Consider the following 18877-nt stretch of genomic DNA (forward strand, 5'->3'; position numbering starts at 1 on the left):
CGTCGCGTGCATTACTCAGGTGTGATTTTGGCCCATTCTTCCACACAAAGTTTCCCGTCTATGAATTCTGAGCTTCAGTTCTTTCCACAGACTTGGATTCAGCTCAGGTGATTGGCTGGGCCGTCGCTGTCCTTCCCTGGAACGCGCTGAGAGTTTCTTTGGCTTTGTGTTTGACGTCATTGTCTCGCTGAAATGTCCAACCCTCATTTCATCTTCATAGGCTGCAGCAAACCTTTACCAGAATGTCTCGGTACATTTTTCCATTCATCCTTTCTTCAATTACAAAACTCGTGCCAGAGCCACATGAAAGCCGTCACCATGATGGTTCCCACCTCCAAACGCCACTGTTGGTGTTTGAGGTGTTTGTTCAGGAAACGTTGAACGTGCTTCAGCGTGCTTTCTCCTGTGTGGTGAGCGCACAGGTCACAGGGGCTGAGCGCATTTTCATCGTTTCCTTTGAAGCAGTTGAACTTACTGATTCTTTCTGTAGCTCTGCACAGGTGGTCCTCGTCACCTGGACACTTGGAAATCTTTTGCATAGTCCCAACAGTGCTGACTGCAACCTTCATCAGTGTGCTTCAACAATAAGGCTGCAAAGGAGACCTCGTCGGTTTTACCCATCATGACGTGTGTCTTATGGGACACCTTGTTAATAACGCAGCTTTAGGGACTGAACCGGCTGATATTAATTCACACCGAGTGGCAGGACGCCCTGTAACTACTGCCAGATCTCAGCTGGTGTCGGGGCTTTTGTCATTTCTCAGTATCCCACTCGTTGAACGTGTGGATTGGATATGTTGTTACCGACGTCTGGTGAGAATTTCATGTCAATAACACTATTAGAGACCGAGTTACTTGGTCAGGTGTTCAGTACTTACTTGCCCACTGTATAAAGCACCAAATCACAGTCGCGGGCTGCCTGGGGGGCGGGCAGACACGCGGGGCAAAAAGGTGAACCAAGAAGTTGTGGATTTCTGTTTAAACACAGACTGCAGGTGAAATTACTGCGGCTCTGCTTGTTTTCATGGCCGAGTCCGGATCGTGAGTCTCCATCCTTACTGTGTCAGCTGTTGGATTTCTGGGAACATCTCCACTAAAGTTTAATATTAACATCGATCTCACGAGCCATAATTGGATCAGTATTGATGCAAGCGTTCCTCTTTCTTCTGTTTTTTCTTCCTGCTGCTGCTTCGAGCCTGACAGACATTTTGGTCACAGTGAGGAACTAATGATTGTACGGCTGTTTAAAGTGTCCCAGTTTGCCATTATATTGAAGTAGTGTGCAAACAGAAGAACTCCCGTAAGAGGAATGCAGGCACCAATAATAAATCTTTGCCTGCTGTGACAAGTCAACATGAGAAACGTCTGTTAGCTGCAATAAAAGACCATTAGCACCAGCTAATGTCAGCTCAAGCTGCTAGCTGTGAGCACAGAGGGCTACCGAAGTCCTCGAGCCGAGGCTGTTTGTTTCCCCTCTGTCAACAGTGAATAATGTCACTCTCTGCACTGACGCATTGTTTGTAGTCTCCTCTTTCAAATCTTTACATCGCAGATTTTGGGGTGGATACTGCACACCAGAGGACGTCTCACTTTACTGGGAAATGGTTGCATCAGTATAGAAAGAGCTGCGCGGGTTCATTGCAGCCTGTTGCCAAATATCCCAGAGTCCAAACGTTATTGGACAGATGCACATAAAAAATACCCCAAATCTGTAAACTTTGTTGTTGCTGCTTCGGCCACGTTGTGATGTTGTCCTTCTGAATGATGACATGTCAACATAGACTGGAACAGCTGTGTGATCACCCTGCTGATGCCGGCGTGCCTCAGCGATAGCACCGCTACGTTCGACAGACGAGGGGGGGCTGTGACTCCTGAGCCGCTCCTTTAATTCTTCACACTTTCTATTATTTATTTATTTTTTAGAGAGGTTGACCTTTCATGCTTCCACAGAACTTTATTTCACGAAGCTGCTGGGTTTCTTTTGGGCCTGACCTTTCTGTTTTTAAGGCTCAGCAGGGGGGGTGCACGTCCCATCCCCGTGCCTCTGAAGCCTGTACTGCTGCCACCACTGAGCTCTCGTTATGTTGCTAATAGAGTCAGTCAGCGATGTAAGAGGCAGGTACCGTGAAAGCTCTGTGGTGACGCGCAGTTTAATCTGGGAAAGAAAAGCGTCTGCTGAAGATGTTTCATCCCAGAAGCTTCTTCAGTTCTACTGATGAGCAACTGGTGGAAAGTCCCAGATTCAAACCCTGTGGGAGTGGCCCCCCCAGAGGGTCACGGACCCCCTATTGATCCTCTACGTAATCACACGAGCCAAGCTGTGAAACAGGTGTGGGTCACAATCAGCCAAGGTTTCACCAACCGTCTGCCATCTACAATCCACCCACTCACATCCTTCTGACCTCAGCGAATCAGGTGGCAGGGTGGGGCCAGGTTGGCTGATTGTGTGAAATGGAAGCATGTCAGAATAATGTTTTATTCTGGTGCTCGTGCAAATAGTTTAAAAAACATCATGTCTTCACGTATCGTTCTCAAACATGAACGAACCTCAGCGTAACATCTTCTTTGTCATCCACTCATCGTCTTTGAGCTCATTTGACATTTTGAAGGTGGACTAGTTTTCAAAGGCACGCGTTGTACCTGTGCTGTCTTGTACACAGCTCAACCTTAAAACACTTAAAAAAGGCTACACGGAGCATTGTTCCAAATTGTCATAAGAATAGTCAAATACAGCTTTTGCAGCGATGGCGGCCTCTGCCCGCGTTAATGCGTCCGTGGTGTTGTTCAGTAGAAAAGGTGTACGCAGCTTTTCAGTCAGCCTGTGTACCTGGTGAAGCGTCGACTGCACAGATATCATTTTTGTGCAAATGACGCTGAGCCACTGTTTTAAATTGTAACTCCTCAACCTGCTGACTGCCGAGAGTTGCAGGAAGCTTTTATGGTAGCAGACGAGTTGTGCAGTGAGTCAGTGAATGCATGCTGTCAGCTCTTTAAATGAAAGCACTGAATGTTTTTATGTTGCTCACCATTTACGCTGACTGTGTTTTGATGCTGCAGGTGCTGGATGATCCATCGGAGGACAACCTTCACATGGGTATGCACGTCTTTGTTTTATGTGTCCAGATACTTTTGCTCTGTTCTTGCCCTGTGTCTGTAAGCCTGTGGCGTTCGATGCGTATGGCGCCGACAAGTGTACGTGTCATTTATTCAGAGATGGTCGTTTCCCTGCAGACCTGCTTAGGGCTGGCGCGTTATGCAGAAGCTCTCCATCAGCAGTGCTGCAGTCAGGCTGTAGAGTAATACGCAGCCTGGTGGCAGCAGCGGTCACAAACAGGCCGAATGAACAAAAGAATGAAATATTTGGTCTCACGTGTTCGTGTTTCCTTCTCTCCCTGTTTCTGACAGTGTTTGAGCTGATGCGTAAGGGGTGAGTAGAGAACCCGTCCTTCTGTCTCTAAATAATTTAAGGCTCACCCACCCACCTTCTCCTCCTCATTTCTCCACCCTTCATCCCTGCCTCGATCACTGCTGCGCTCTTCTTTCATTACTCTGAGCCGTACGGCCGTTTGTTCCACCTCAGGCTTCAAAGGGATTCGTCATTTTCTTGGGTTTTCAGTTCTTGGCGCTGAAAGCGTTTCACATCCTCATGCATGAGCCGCTCCTTGCTACAGTGCTAAAGACATTATGATGCACAACCTTTTGCTGTTATAACCAAATTGGAGATGAAGGGGACGGCTGGTATCATCCACATGTGCACGTCCTTCTCAAAAAAACTAGCATATTGTGATAAAGTGCATTATTTCCTGTAATGTACTGATAAACATTAGACTTTCACATATTTTAGATTCATTACACACACCTGAAGTAGTTCAAGCCTGTCATTGTTTTAATATTGATGGTTTTGGCATACAGCTCATGAAAACCCAAAATTCTTATCTCAAAAGATTAGCATATTTCATCCGACCAATAAAAGAAAAGTGTTTTAATACAAAAAGAGTCGACCTTCAAATAATTATGTTCAGTTATGCACTCGATGCTTGGTCAGGAATCCTTTTGCAGAGATGACTGCTTCAGTGCGGCGTGGCATGGAGGCAACCAGCCTGTGGCACTGCTGAGGTGTTATGGAGGCCCAGGATGCTTCGATAGCGGCCTTAAGCTCATCCAGAGTGTCGGGACTTGCGTCTCAACTTTCTCTTCACAATATCCCACAGATGCTCTATGGGGTTCAGGTCAGGAGAGCTGGCAGGCCAATTGAGCACAGTAATACCATGGTCAGTAAACCAGTTACCAGGGGTTCTGGCCCTGTGAGCAGGTGCCAGGTCGTGCTGCAAAATGAAATCTTCATCTCCATAAAGCTTTTCAGCAGATGGAAGCATGAAGTGCTCCAAAATCTCCTGATAGCTGCATTGACCCTGCCCTTGATAAAACACAGTGGACCAACACCAGCAGCTGACATGGCACCCAGACCATCACTGACTGTGGGTACTTGACACTGGACTTCAGGCATTTCCCTCGCCCCAGTCTTCCTCCAGACTCTGGCACCTTGATTTCCGAATGACATGCAAAAGTTGCTTTCATCCGAAAACAGTACTTTGGACCACTGAGCAACAGTGCAGCGCTGCTTCTCTGTAGCCCAGGTCAGGCGCTTCTGCCGCTGTTTCTGGTTCAAATGCGGCACCTGTAGCCCATTTCCTGCACACGCCTGTACACGGTGGCTCTGGATGTTTCTACTCCAGACTCAGTCCACTGCTTCCGCAGGTCCCCCAAGGTCTGGAATCGGTCCTTCTCCACAATCTTCCTCAGGGTCCGGTCACCTCTTCTCGTTGTGCAGCGTCTTCTGCCACACTTTTTCCTTCCCACAGACTTCCCACTGAGGTGCCTTGATACAGCACTCTGGGAACAGCGTATTCGTTCAGCAATTTCTTTCTGTGTCTTACTCTTGAGGGTGTCAGTGATGGCCTTCTGGACAGCAGTGAGTCTTAGCCATGATTGGGGTTTTGAGTAATGAACCAGGCTGGGAGTTTTTAAAGGCCTCAGGAATCTTTTGCAGGTGTTTAGAGTTCGTTGATTCAGATGGTTAGGTTAATAGCTCGTTTAGAGAACCTTTTCATGATATGCTCATTTTTTGAGATAAGAATTTTGGGTTTTCATGAGCTGTATGCCAAAACCATCAATATTAAAACAATGAAAGGCTTGAACTACTTCAGGTGTGTGTAATGGATCTAAAATATATGAAAGTCTAATGTTTATCAGTACATTACAGGAAATAATGCACTTTATCACAATATGCTAATGTTTTGAGAAGGACGTGTATGCGTAAATAACTTTATCCTTTTCATATGAAGCTGTTTTAAAGGATGGATTTGCTCTCTTACTGCCTCTGAGTCGGCTGCTGTTAGCGTGAGCGTCGGGCAGCTTGATGTTCACTTCATAGAGCTTACAGTCACGCTGTTATCTTTGCTGTAACAGGCGATAACAAAGCAGCTCGTTTCACCCATGCAGTCACTGCTTTGCTGCTCTGACATGAAGCTGCATTTAAAAGCCTGAGCAAATGAACTGTAAGCAGAACAAACACGGCAGCAGCCGCTCTGTGTGAAAGCGTCATGCTGCTGGTAATGTTCATAATTTGGTGCTGCAAAGCGTCACCTCCTCATTAACAGCTCTGAGTAACACGTGGAGACTGGTGTGCAGCTTTAGACACACAGAGGGTTTTTAAAAGCATCCAAAAAGAGAGCACAGACACTCACACACAAAAGTACAATGACATTTGTGAATGTGTTTTCCCACACACGTCAGTCATTAATGAGCAAAAATGATATTATGATGTATTTGTAAGGAACAAAGTCATTTAAAAGTATTTGTTGACGTCTGTTTCATTCATTAGAGACAAAGAGGCAGAAAGATTTAAACGTTTGGTGAAGGCAGAAGATGTTTGATCAGATCTGTGATTATTACACAGAAGAGTCAGCTGTTGCTTTGTTGTTTAAATTGGTTTTTAAAAATATGGATGATGCTCAAAGATAACGTTGGTTCTTCACATGTGAAGGATTTAAATGGATCCTCTGTGGAGATGTCAACCAGCCCTTTCACAGATTTGTTCCTTATAAATGTGCAGTTTGAGATGGGATGAATGTGAATTCAAACTTAGTGATAATAAATGTTTATAGAGATATCTGTCTGTATGCGGTGTTATCCATCGGTATCAGTGCGTGATGGAATACGGAGCGCGACGCAGGAAAATGCTGGGATGGTTGGGATGATGTGGCTCCCAGCACCGTCTGCAGCGTCACAGCGTTGTTGAAATTACAGCGAGGGCTTCGTTCGTGTCCTCGTGTGTAACTTGCTGTCATCCAATCAGACGCGTAGCTGCCTGCTGCTGAGCGTCGGAGCTTAAATCACATTTAGAGTCAACAGCACAGCTACCAGTGAAACAACTGTTACACATAATCTGCACATTTGTCTGTCACGCTGCCTGTGTTGTGTGTGTCTGCGTGGATTTGCAGCCCAGTGATGGAGGTGCCCACAGACAGTCCTTTATCAGAAGAGCAAGCTCGCTTATACTTCAGAGACGTCATCCTGGGTATCGAATACTGTAAGTACCACGCACCCTCACAAAGTGACTAAAAGATTCAAAGCAGTCATTTTAGCGCCGTGTGAGATTGGCGACCTGTCCAGCTCTGCCTCTCGCCCTGTCGCAGCAGCCCCTCTCCATCTTTGAGCCTCCGTCACTATCCAGCTTCTATTAAACGATACAGCTTTGCCCGTGCCCAGGCCTCGTGTGTTGCAGGTGATTAATTTCAGCAGGCGATGATCTTAATCGTTTAGGAGCAGTGCCGTGTCATCCTGAGCTCCATGGTGGTAACAATGGGACAAAATGGAAAAGTACAGTCACCAGTAAAGCCCAGTCACCCAGTGCTAATGAAGCAGGTTCCTCTGATCACACAGCTGTTTGCTAAGCATTAGGGTTTGTTCCCACTTTAAGTAATGATGGATTTCAAAAGTCCAAATTGTTCCAATTACAGATCAGTTCAACCTGCTTCTGCTGATTATTTCCATTTTTGAAACCTTATAATTAAAACCTGCGTTTGAAAGGAAAAGCGCTTCCCGTCACCATGTTCAGCTGACAGTTATAATTACTCGTTAGTGTTCATGTTGACATTTAATTACAAGTAATATTGAAACATTGTTTCAGTACCTAAAATACCTAATGGTTGTTTTTTTGCAAATCCTGAGGTGGAACTTTGGAAACTGATGAAACAATAATTATAATGAGCTCATATGTAACACTTTGTTCTGTTGTGTGTCAGTGTCTGTTTCTCTCTTTATGTCTACAATGTAACGTAGCATTTCTTCTACATGATCCCAGCTGTATTTTAGTGTGTTCACGGTTGGCAACAATTGCATCCACCATGGCAGGCGTTTACACCGCCATCCAACCAGTGAAAGGTCACTGGTTCCTCTTTGAGCTTGAGCCACATAATATAATATTAACCTTTATAATGCAATGCTTTGTTAAAGATTGAAATAATTCCCAACAATTTTGGCTTGTTCTCGAATTTGGGAACCTCCCATTTGCTGAGAGTATTTATTTTCCTCCAGTTTGAACACCAATCAGGACGCAGGCTGAAGAAGCGCAGCTCTGCCCTCATAATGACACAATCACCACAGTCTGGGCTTTGTTCTTCCCCATGAAGACGACATTTCACCACCTGCCCTCTGCCCTAATGACATGTTCTCAAACCTCGGTGTATACGAGTAAAGATGCGACCTGAGGATCCTCAGGCTGCGTTCCGGGTTCTGCGTTTTTCCAAGGATAGTTCCAGTTTGTGTTTAGAAGCTGGAAATATTCCAGAAAACAGAAATAAGCTTCCACGTGTCCAAAGGGGAAACTTGCGCTCTCTTCTTTGTGTTTTCTTTTTTTATCCCAGTGCACTACCAGAAGATTGTCCACCGCGACATCAAACCCTCTAACTTGTTACTCGGGGACGATGGCCATGTGAAGATAGCAGACTTTGGAGTCAGCAACCAGTTTGAGGGCAACGACGCTTTGCTGTCCAGCACTGCTGGCACTCCGGCTTTCATGGCACCAGAGACGCTGTCAGATGCGCGAAAGAGCTTCAGTGGAAAAGTGAGTGAACTCGATGAACATGAAGAGAGTTTAAAGTGTAGTGTTTGATGTGACCCAAACTGAAAACGCTGAACCCGAGCCTCCAACTCCAAATGACAGCTGCTGAGCTACAATGAGTTTCTGGCGTTTAGCCGGCCCAAGAACAAGGAAGTGATCGACACCGGGATAACGACAGTGGTCTTGTGTTCAGTTTCCATCGAATGAATCAGAAATGTTTCACCTTGTTATTTCCACAGTTAGACAATGAGCAGTTCTGTCTATAGCAGATAAGCTTCCATCTTTTTTATCGTGATGAGGCTGAATATAACGCACAGCCGCTGATTGGACAAACCACACACTGTATATCAGCACAAAGGCCTCACGCCAACATGAGGACCTGACACTTGTTGGTGATCCCACGCACAGCAGCAGCAAATCAAACCGAGTCCAGAGTCCAGACCTGAACCCGGCTGAGGTGGTGCGGCGGGATCTAAGAAACTGATGAAGCCAAACAGAAAACTCAACATTTGTTTTGGTTTAATGACATTGTGTGTTTTTTATTATGTTCTCATACGAGAAACCTTAAAATTGTAGAGGGTGGACACTTTATGAGACACTGCCAGTCCTTTAGAGATTTGTATAATAGTACTTTGATGGTCCTGATTGTTGCCGTAGTCCTTATTTCGGTGAAATAAGCCAATTGTTTTTAACGTAACTAGCAGGTGGATGTGAACGTCCACACGCTGGAGCTGCTGCAGGGAGGGGTTAAGACATCAACATCACCAAATCGTCCCTTTTCTCCCCTCAACCCTCCATCACAGACTTTGTCAGGTTATATTCTGCGGTTGTCTGAAAGGACAGACTGGTGGATTCGCTCAGACGCTGACCATGAACGAGGGGCCGGAGCAGCTGATTACAGACAGAAGCCATCAGGGTGTAAGAGTCACCGGAGTGCCTCCGTCTGCTGTTTGGGGGTTTAGAGCATTTTAAGAGATGCACTTCTAGTTTCTGCCTGATGACTCGGCCTCTGTAAAGATGTGATTTGGCCAAACTGTTTTCAGAGGATGTGCAAATCAGCAGACAGGATGCTTCATGTCACATCTGCAGCAGTGTGGCTGAGATATTGCACAGGTTCAGAGGGCTGCTTTAATCATCCGTATCTATCAGGGATCACAAACAGATCCGAGCTACAGGGAGCGAGGGGTGGGGGGCACATGTGCCGCTGCTATGTCATCACATAAATTCATCTTCAGGGTATCTGACAGTAGCTGCCCCCAAACAATAACCTTAAAACGACTCTTGTCCTCTACATGTTTCCCATTTATCTGAATATAATGTCACTGCTGGAACTGTCTTACAGGCGCTGGATGTTTGGGCCATGGGGGTTACCCTCTACTGCTTCGTCTTTGGAAAGGTAAATGTGACGTCTGCCCCACAAGTCTTCGTTTAAAAGCATAGAAGAATGTGGGAGCGCAGTTTTGAAACAGCAGCTTTCTCGTGCTGTCGTTGAATGTAATGAATCCAAGCGGCCGATTGCTGCTGTTGTTCGTCTCGGTCGTCTTTTCTGATATTGGCCCGGTGCAGCAGTCATCGTGCATGTGTGTTCTTGTGGTTTTCACCTCCTTTCTTCTGCTCTTCCTGCAGTGTCCCTTCATTGACGAGTACATACTGGCGTTGCATAATAAGATAAGGACCAAGCCTGTAGAATTCCCAGAAACGTAAGTTTCCACTTTATTGAAATGGACAGTCATCATCTTCACTTTAGTTATCCTTCGTCTGCAACGCGGTCACGAAAACGTCTTCTTCTGTTCTTTTTCCCCAAAAAGCTTGGCAGGATGAACGTCACCAACATGTGAATCAAAACGAGCTGAAAAAGCAAACGGAGGCTTCAGTAGCTACATGAATACAAGGTCAAAGAAAAGCTGGCAGGCCTGCTCACTGTAGGGGAATATCATAGAGTGAATAAAAGACAGATGTTAGGCAGTGGTGGAGGAGGACACGCTGAGAAGGGAGAAGAAGTGAAGAAGGGCGGTGTGAGGAGGTGTGAGGACAGGGCTCAGTGTTGGTGTTGGACTGTGCCTTCCAACAGCCGCGTTCATTAAATCCACACATATCTGTTCTATTCCAACAGAATGGAGCAGATTATTGTTAGCTAAAGCTACTTAGTATCGTGCGTACCTTCCTTTTTTAAATTTGTGTGTGTCATAAACGGTGGAGCATGCACGTCACGCACCGCGGCCTCCATCTCTTTTTTAAGCGTCTGTGGCATAAAGACAATAAAATGCAATTAGTGAAAAAGTCTCATCATTTATTCATCTGAACACTTGAGTACATATTTTTGGCTAACTGCTTCTAGCATTAATCCAAGCTGACTATATATTTTAACAGTTTAGCCCTTTTGGCTAGCTAGTGCACTTTACCAGCTGCTGCTTGTGTCAGCTGGTTACTTCTAGCTGCTAATTTATTTTTAACTAAATGTGGTATTTTTGTGTTGTGGCTGATCAAATATAAATATAATTATGTCTGTTTGTCTATATGACATTACTGGCATGCAGTAAGCCTCCCTTTCAGTTACAGTCACCCCCTCAAACAACAGCCAAAGCTGCCTGAAGGAAAAAGTCTTCATACAAATACAGACCATTTACCGTTTTCAGGGCTGCTTATAAATTTCTTTCACTTAATAGAAAAGCCTTTTTTTTTCTTTTTTTCTAAGAGCGGTTTGGAATATGTGGGAGGAGTTAAGTGAGCATTTCTTACAAAGAGCAGAAATGACGGCTCTGTTACACAAAGGGGCCAAAATGTTTCTGCTGGCTTCACTTTGTCCAACATGTGACGACCTGTTGGCAGTTTAATGCCGAGCCTGTGTTTAGACTTCATGTGACCAAATCTTCCAGCGGTGAATAAAAGTTTTGATTCGTTTTTGGGGACGTTTTTTTCCCACAGCGAGTCCAAGAAATGAGTAAATGATCTTTTGCATGTTAACAAACACGGCTTGATACAGGAGACAGCAGAAAAGTCATAATTTCATGCTGTTCCTGTTGAGTGTGTCTCATGTTAAATACAATCATTCGATTTCCTCCTCAGGTAAACATGATGGAAACATGTGGGTCAGAAAACTTTTCCCAAATCGTCATTTTGTTTTTTCTTCAGGCCCAAAATCAGTGAAGAGCTGCAGAAGCTGATCTTGCAGATGTTGGATAAGAACCCCGACAGCAGGATCAGCATCCCAGAGATCAAGGTACCAAACTGATGGATGATAAGAAAACCAGCTCAGATTACTGTCCTTCAGCTTTAGCACCTTCTTCATACTTATAAAGCATCGCTGTGATTTTCTCACTGCTGATTAACACATGAGATTGTGACCTCGCTGTGTTCCTACAGAGTAGTTCTTAGACAAACTGAGTGTGTATTAGTGCCGTGGATGGTCCACAATCATGGCCCGATCACATTCCCACGCCCCACTGTGTCTCCATCACACAATCTAGTCATGAGTCATGTGACTCTTTTTCTGTGTGTTCGTGGAGATATGGAGGCTCTCGGGCGTCGTGCACGTCCTCGTGCACAAACACACGATGACTCAAAAACCAAAAAAAGCATTTTTATTGTGACCTTGCACACAGCGTTGGCTCACCTCGTATTTTAAAAAGAAGAGGCTTGAATATTTCCTGTTAATGCAGCTGTTACAGTCGCATGTGTCGTGTGAGATTTGCATTACCTCGGAAAGTCGGATAAATCTGGGACAACCTGGCATGTGCATCTGCCTGCAGAGCTGTCAGCTGTGAGCCTTCAGCAGAGTCAAAGGAGCTCTGAGTGCAAACAAAGCAGGCCATCCTTGGGCTGCTGGAATCAACTGACAATCGGAGACAAACATGCGGTGAGCTCAGCTGCAGAACGGTGTAGTAAACGAAGTGCCGTCATATCCAGTCAAAGGCTGATTCAACAGTATCTAATTACAAAGGCTGTAATCAGCCTGAAGAAAAGAGGCTTAAATATACAAATACACAGGCGTGACACGGGTATCTGTGAAGCACAGCAGAGGCATCACATGTTCCCATTGGGTCACTAATGTTTGCTAATGTTTGACAGAAAGAGCCTGTTTCATTCGGCACATTTAATCAGCTTATATTTATATTCAACTTTTGTAACTGTCTAAATGTTTGGCACACAGTTGGAGAACTTGGCTTTCTTGCACCTCCAACATGGAAAAAGGGAAATGCAGAGCAAATCCATCCCGCCCTCTCTGCAGCCCACAGAGGGTCTCGTTGCGTGAAGTGGAAAATGCGCAGCAGTGATTGGTCAGTGAATGTCACTTAGGTCACACTGATGCCTTGAATCACCTACGACGTCTTACCATGTTGGTTCTTGCAGAGTAACACTTGTAATCAGTACTGAGGACTGTAATCTGAGGACCGCGCAGCCTGAAACAAACCTTCCTGTAAACGTAGGAAAGCTCGCGTTTGCCATTAAATCATTGCTTGGACACAAGCTGGTAAACTGACTGTATTTACTGCTGTGCGTTTCTGTGAACCTCTGGGTGTCAAGTTATGAAAGTGCCCTATTTCACTGCGGTCCATGCCCTTTCAGATGGACCCGTGGGTGACCCAGGGAGGTGCTGACCCCCTGCCTCTGGAGGAGGACCACTGCTCTGTGGTAGAGGTGACAGAGGAGGACATCCAGAACTCCGTCAAATTCGTTCCCAGCCTCTCTGCAGTGGTAAGAAACACAGAGTGTCCTCCGTTTATCAAACTGCTGCGTGCAGCAGCACTCAGACTAGCTGCTCTTAACAACCACAGCCTTCTGTCTGTTAACCAAAGATGTGACAAAGCGCAGCCAGACAGAGGGGCGGGGTTTCATCACTGTTCAACCATAAAAGAGCCAAATGAATGCATTTGAATGTCTCCATTATGTGTCTCCTTAAATGCACTAATGTTGCATTCATTTGAAAGCAAGCTCACATAATAAGCTGTGCAATCACTGCAGACCCTCAGCCTGGGCTTCTGTTAACTGTGTTGGACATTATTAGTCTAACGAAATGAATTGAATTAGGGAAGCTGAGGACGGTATACTGCACACCAAGACCAGAGTCAACACAGAATAAGTGAGAAGTTTTCCAGTTTAAAAAAAGCTCATTACAGCAGCAGGTTACGTTATATGTATACAGTTACAGCAGTAACACAAAGTCCTCTATGAGCAAGCACTCGGTAACAGTGGGAGGGAAAAACTCCCTGTTAACAGGAAGAAGAGGCAAGACGAGACACGCTGGGCAGGAGAGCCAGAGATTAACAACGAATGATTAAATGCAGAGCGGCGAATAAACAGAGAGTGAAGACGAAACACTCAGTGCATCATGGGAAACCCCAGCAGATTAGGCCTGTTGAAGAATGAAGATCACCTGATACGTCGCCACAACATTAGTAACAATATTAGAGGAACATTGTAACCACTTGTCTGCTCCACATGTTGAGAACAGTGTTTCCCCCTGCATGTCTGTAACAGTACGGCGCCCCCTGCGCCCCCTCTCATGTAACTCGTGTTCGTCCCGTGTTTGTCTGTTTCAGATCTTGGTAAAGGCCATGCTGAGAAAGCGCTCCTTCAGTAACCCCTTTGAGTGCCCAAGCCGGCGGGAGGAGAGGTCCATGTCTGCACCTGGTAGTCTGCTCATGTAAGAGTTCAGCTTCCTGATTGTCTGCAGCTCAGTACTTGCTTATCTTGTCTTTGAAGACGATCTTTTTGCTTGAGATTCTAACGTAGATCTTTTCTCCACACCTGTCTCCTCCTTCTTCAGGTTAAATAGCGCTCATTTTTTGCAGCAGCAGCTGCTGCTTCCTTGTGTTGCCATAGCATCATAATTCACTCTTTCATTGTATGCAGTGGAGCTTACAGCTTGTATAAGTGTTTCTTTGTGTGTTGCTTTTAGCTCTCAAGACTAGAAGGACTCAGCGTGACGCAGAATGAGCTAGTGCCTCAGGCTGAGCTTGATTTGTCAGTAACGTGGATTCAAAGTATCACAGGTGTCAGTGGCCAATCGGCTCGTCCCGTCCCCGCTGTGCATTTTCAACTTGTATAGCCGAAAACAAACAGGCGCACGCACAGCTGTTAGCAGGTGTGTCGTGGGCACCGTGGGACTGTCTTCTGATGATGAACATGCTGCTGCTCGTGGACCGTTACACGCTCGGCCGTCAGAGGTGGAGGTGTTTTCACAGCATATGGATGTTTGAATAATACTGCCCCCTGCTGCACAGTGGAAATCCAACTATATGGCTATCATAGAGTAATGAATACAATTCTGAGTGAGTACAATATGTTTATGTAAAGATGTCAGATATTATTTTATAAACATATGGACACATAACCAAAAACCACTGGAAAGCTCTGAGAGCTTTGATTTCCTCCACGTCAAAGTCCAAGTGGAGCAGAGCTGGTGGGATATTTTTCTCCTTTGATGAGGGGAAGCAAATGAATGCTAACGGCTAATGTGACTGACAGATGCTACCAGTGCCAGACGCTTTTTTTCACCAGGATTTGTGGGGGAAAGATGACGTAGCCGCTATTATATGTTGTCCTATTTTGATGAAACATCACAGGTGGCAGCTTCTTGTGTCCATGGTGACTGTATCCAGGGAAGCTCTGCTGACTCAGCAAAGATTTGAGTTTCTCGCTAAGCTACAGTTTCTCAGGCTGGAATTCAACTAGAAAATTTCCGGCCTGCATGTTTGAAATTGAATGCACCATTAACACCAGTGTTCCCATGCAGCCCACCAAAGTATATTTGGAGACAAATTTTCCCCTTTCTTTCATCCAGGAAAAAAAGAAGTTCATCAACAGCCAGTTTGAGTGGAAAGTCCCGTCGCTTTATTTTGAAAGTTCTGCTGCAGCTAAACCCAGCCTTTTGTGGCTCGTGCTTGTCTATCAGGGTCATTGTATTGACAGTTGTCAGTATCATTGAGCTGCTGCGCTGAGCTGCAGCTGCAGACAAAAGTCCTTTTGCTCTGGTTATCGGCGCATCCTGAGTCAGAGTGCGGTTTTCAGATTCAGCCACAGGGAGGCCTTTAAAAATGTGTTATTTACTTTGCAATGCTACGATACAAATGAAACTCTGAGGTGTGTGATCATTTTTGAAAGATGCTAAAAGTGCAGCTGGACCCTACGTGGTGGGGAGGCGGGTTTCCTCCCACGGGCCTGCGTTCCTTTGTCCTCTCATATGTGACTTGTCCATCTTCTCTCCCACTTTGCTGCAGGGACTCGTGGCCCTTCCGGCCCTCTTTTAAACTTCAGCCCTCACTCAGGTAACACTTCGTGCGAAGCAGTCCGGCCTCTGTCTGTCCCACATCCTCCAGCCGCTGCTCCATCATCATTTTCGATCCTTAAACTTGTGCTTGTCCACATCACGAGATGTGATGGCAGAGCAGCCTTCCCCTGCTGTCGTGTCCCTGCTGCTGTCATTTAAAAGCCATCCTACGTCCATAAAGCCTTCTGTGTGTTTTTGATATTCATCATGCATCAACAACATCCAGACCTTCTCTAATTAGCAGGCTTGGTAGTGTCAGCATTTAGATAATTCCCTCTCTGCTGCTGTCCAACCTCGAATGATCATAAGAGCTGTGACCCGTGTTTGTGGTTTTTCTTGTCTCTTTTTAGAAAGGCCAGCACGGGCGATGGACCCAGAGAAGGAGAGCTGGAGGACCTGCATGAAGATGAGCCCTCCTCTTGAGTCCCAGCGACCCTCCTGCGTGCGCAGCGTCCTCTTTATATCCACTTACGCCTTCATTCACACCTCAAAGTGGTCACACAGTGCAAACGTATCATTCTGCACCTGAAACACAAAAACTCGAGGTTTTTTGTTTTGTTTTTTGGGGAGAAGTTTGTCATGTGACGTACACGCTTGCTTCTGCGCTGTGGAGCTGTTTTATCCTCAGCCGATGTGAGGAACACGAGCACGTCTGTGGATCATCACCGGTTTATTTTGCTGGCCTGAAACTGTATTACAGGCAAAGACAGACGAGTTTTTCCCATTGTGCATGGCGAATATTTAGACCGCATCTTCAGCCCGTCTGCAGCCACCTGACAGGAGGAAACAGACCTCAGCATGTAAAGGACACTGCACTGTCTCCTAAGTGAACTACGAGGCTTTCATTTCATCAGTCACTGTAATGTTGTACATACGTGTCTTGTGGTATCTGCTGTGTTATTGTGAAGACCCTTTAAGCATATCTGTGCCAACCTTTATTCTGAAGCAGGTGCTTCCTGCGCTGCCTTCAGACACCTCGATCGACTGCCTGGCAGTGATCGCAGGGTGACTGCGAGCTGTGTGTTAGTCTGTCCTTCACGCTGCTTCTCCTAATGCGTCGTCTGTGTCAGTCTGGTGGTTCTTGTTTCTTTGATGCTCTGCTGTTGGATGTGTTTGCGATCGGATGGGAAAAGTTTTTGGATGGTGAGAACGAATGTAGTGGAAAACTGATGTTACTCTGTATGTAAGCACTGTTCCAATTTATACGTTATTTATAATATTAATATATTGTAAAGTTCTTGGATGCAGAGCTGATTTTAAAGCATAAATAATCTGCATACAAATGAATCACTGAGTGCTTTGTAGAAGAAATCGAATCACGTTGTTCGTTATTATATTAAGGAGAAGCGTCTGTACCCAAATCATTTTAATGTGAAATGATGCATGCACCTTTACTCTCAGGAAACACTGACCTGCTCTCTTTTTAAACAGTCTGTCACCTGTGTTGAAGCACATTCACAGAAGAGGAAAATAAGGAAACTGTGCTTCAGAGACAATCATCAAGGATCAGATACATTAGTGATCGTTTCCCCTTCAGCTCTGTCTAGTGGACCATGCAGAGCTGTCACTGCGGCGTCAGGCTGCTCCCACATAAAGCCATGAAGGAGCAGAAAATTCATCCAGAAGAGCTTCAGGCGGACTCTGGACAAAGAGCAGCAGACGGAGGAGGTGCTGGAGCAGGGCTGGTGTTTGTCCATCCGCAGCTGATGGTGTCGTGTTTTTGACTTCATGTTTTCATTTTGTGGTTGCTCTTGTTAATTTGAAGTTTTGGTGAGCTTTTAGAAAAGGACCGTGTGTTTGTGTTGGCACAACGTGTCAGTGCAGCCGCAAACTTCTCATTATAATAAATGGGAACACAGATAATGCACGCGCTGGCCACCGCAACATCACTGTTTCCTGTAAACGTTGACATCTGCTTACACAGTGAGGAGGAAGAAAAATATAAAGCATGGCTGTCCGTGAACACGGAGTTGTGTTCTCGTGATTTTCCATTTGATAACCTGTCAAAGTGCCAACAGTAGATGCTGACGATGGCCAGTGAATCAGCTGTGCACATGTGAACCCTCTACAAATGTGGGCGTGGTGGATAAAAGAAAGAGAGGCGTGTCCATTTAAAGGCGCTTGGTTTAACAACGTGTCCTGGTGTGTTACCCCTGTGGGGGGAGAGCTGGGGGAGCGCTCGGAGCAGCGTTGTCCTCTGGCTGGTTGATGCAGCTCGTTTCCTCCAGGGAAGGATGCTAGCTTAGGCTCGAGGCGTGCAAACGGGATTTCAGGCCGTGTTGTTGAGCCGGGGGACATGACGTCATAACTGCTGTGACGTCAGTCATAAACTTTATCATCATCCTGACGTTTTGATGTTCAGCTCTAAATGCTGCACACCTTTAATGAAGGCAACCAAAAATGTCACATGACGTCTTCTGTTTGACGTCACCTGTTTAAACGCTCGTCCTTCTGATTCTCGCGTTTTTATTCTGGGTGTTGTTGTGCTGGACGTTTGTGGGTCAAAGGTACTTTATTGTTGTCTTTACAGCTCTCGACCTTTAACCTGTGTTTTTGTTTATGTTCAAATTCTTGCACTTTTCCACTTAAGTATGTATAACGTCATTATTGTGAGTACGTTTAACACTACTTCGGCCATTAAACACTGTACAGTTTGTGTGTGTCCACCTGTGAAACACCGTATGTGCTTGTTGTCTAATCTCACTGCTGACAACATGCAAAATAGTGAAATACTGTGAAACTGTACGGAGGGGGCAGGTGTGCGCTCAGGACATTCTCACTGATCACTAAATATCACAACAACAATATTTAAACCGTGGGATTTTCCTCTGTGGCCATTTCACGGTGGAAACCCTGAACTCCAGCATAGATTAATCCCAAAATATGTCAGTTTGTTCATACGGGTCTATTTCTCCACCAGAGGTTTCCTTCCTTTTAGATGTTTTTCATCATTCAAAACCCTTGAATGATTTAAATGGCCATGAATCAAAGATCACCTGTGCGTGACCTTTGAAACCCTGCATAATTAGAGTATATCGGTTTAAACCAGGCGACCCTCCCGTGGATTGATCAGACCTGCTGCTGTTGCTGCAGTGACACAGAAGAAAAGTCAGTGGGTGTGGCAGCACAGGAAGTGAGTGGCATGACTCGTTTTATTGTGATTTCAGGTCATATTTAGATCCAAAGGACGGAGACTATGGTGGAGTCTGTACATAATATGAAATCCGGGACTATGTGACTCTCCTGGTCTGTGCGCATGCGCGTGTGCCTGTCTCAAAGGCATCCGCCGTCTCGTGTCGTCTCGTGCTTTTCTCTGACTGTACCCACTAAAACGGAAGCATGGCACATCCATATGGAACGTAGTTACAATGTAAATATGTACCGATATATATAAATGCGCTATTTTTTGCATGCTTTTTGTACACATACTCGAAGAAATAAAGAAATCTGAATCATTTCAACATTTTTCTCAGGTTCTGTTC

The 18877-nt window shown here is 45.5% G+C and overlaps 1 protein-coding gene across 3 annotated transcripts in view; it reads left to right on the plus strand.

Moving 5' to 3' along the window:
* camkk1a (calcium/calmodulin-dependent protein kinase kinase 1, alpha a) overlaps positions 1-18856 on the plus strand; it is a 52630-nt gene extending 33774 nt beyond the window's left edge. For 2 of the 3 annotated variants that reach the window (XM_076888878.1, XM_004561664.5), the window contains 11 exons: positions 3058-3094; positions 3406-3427; positions 6504-6592; positions 7929-8128; positions 9468-9521; positions 9752-9825; positions 11258-11345; positions 12692-12820; positions 13666-13769; positions 15346-15393; positions 15746-18856. In XM_076888878.1, the coding sequence (XP_076744993.1) occupies positions 3058-3094; positions 3406-3427; positions 6504-6592; positions 7929-8128; positions 9468-9521; positions 9752-9825; positions 11258-11345; positions 12692-12820; positions 13666-13769; positions 15346-15393; positions 15746-15818 (918 nt within the window). In that variant the 3' untranslated portion in view covers positions 15819-18856. The remainder of the gene's footprint in view (positions 1-3057; positions 3095-3405; positions 3428-6503; positions 6593-7928; positions 8129-9467; positions 9522-9751; positions 9826-11257; positions 11346-12691; positions 12821-13665; positions 13770-15345; positions 15394-15745) is intronic. The other variant, XM_004561665.5, reaches the window with a different exon arrangement.
* Positions 18857-18877: the final 21 nt, after the last annotated feature.

The sequence above is a fragment of the Maylandia zebra genome, linkage group LG10 (assembly GCF_041146795.1).
Source record: "Maylandia zebra isolate NMK-2024a linkage group LG10, Mzebra_GT3a, whole genome shotgun sequence".
In the NCBI taxonomy this organism is placed as follows: Eukaryota; Metazoa; Chordata; class Actinopteri; order Cichliformes; family Cichlidae; genus Maylandia; species Maylandia zebra.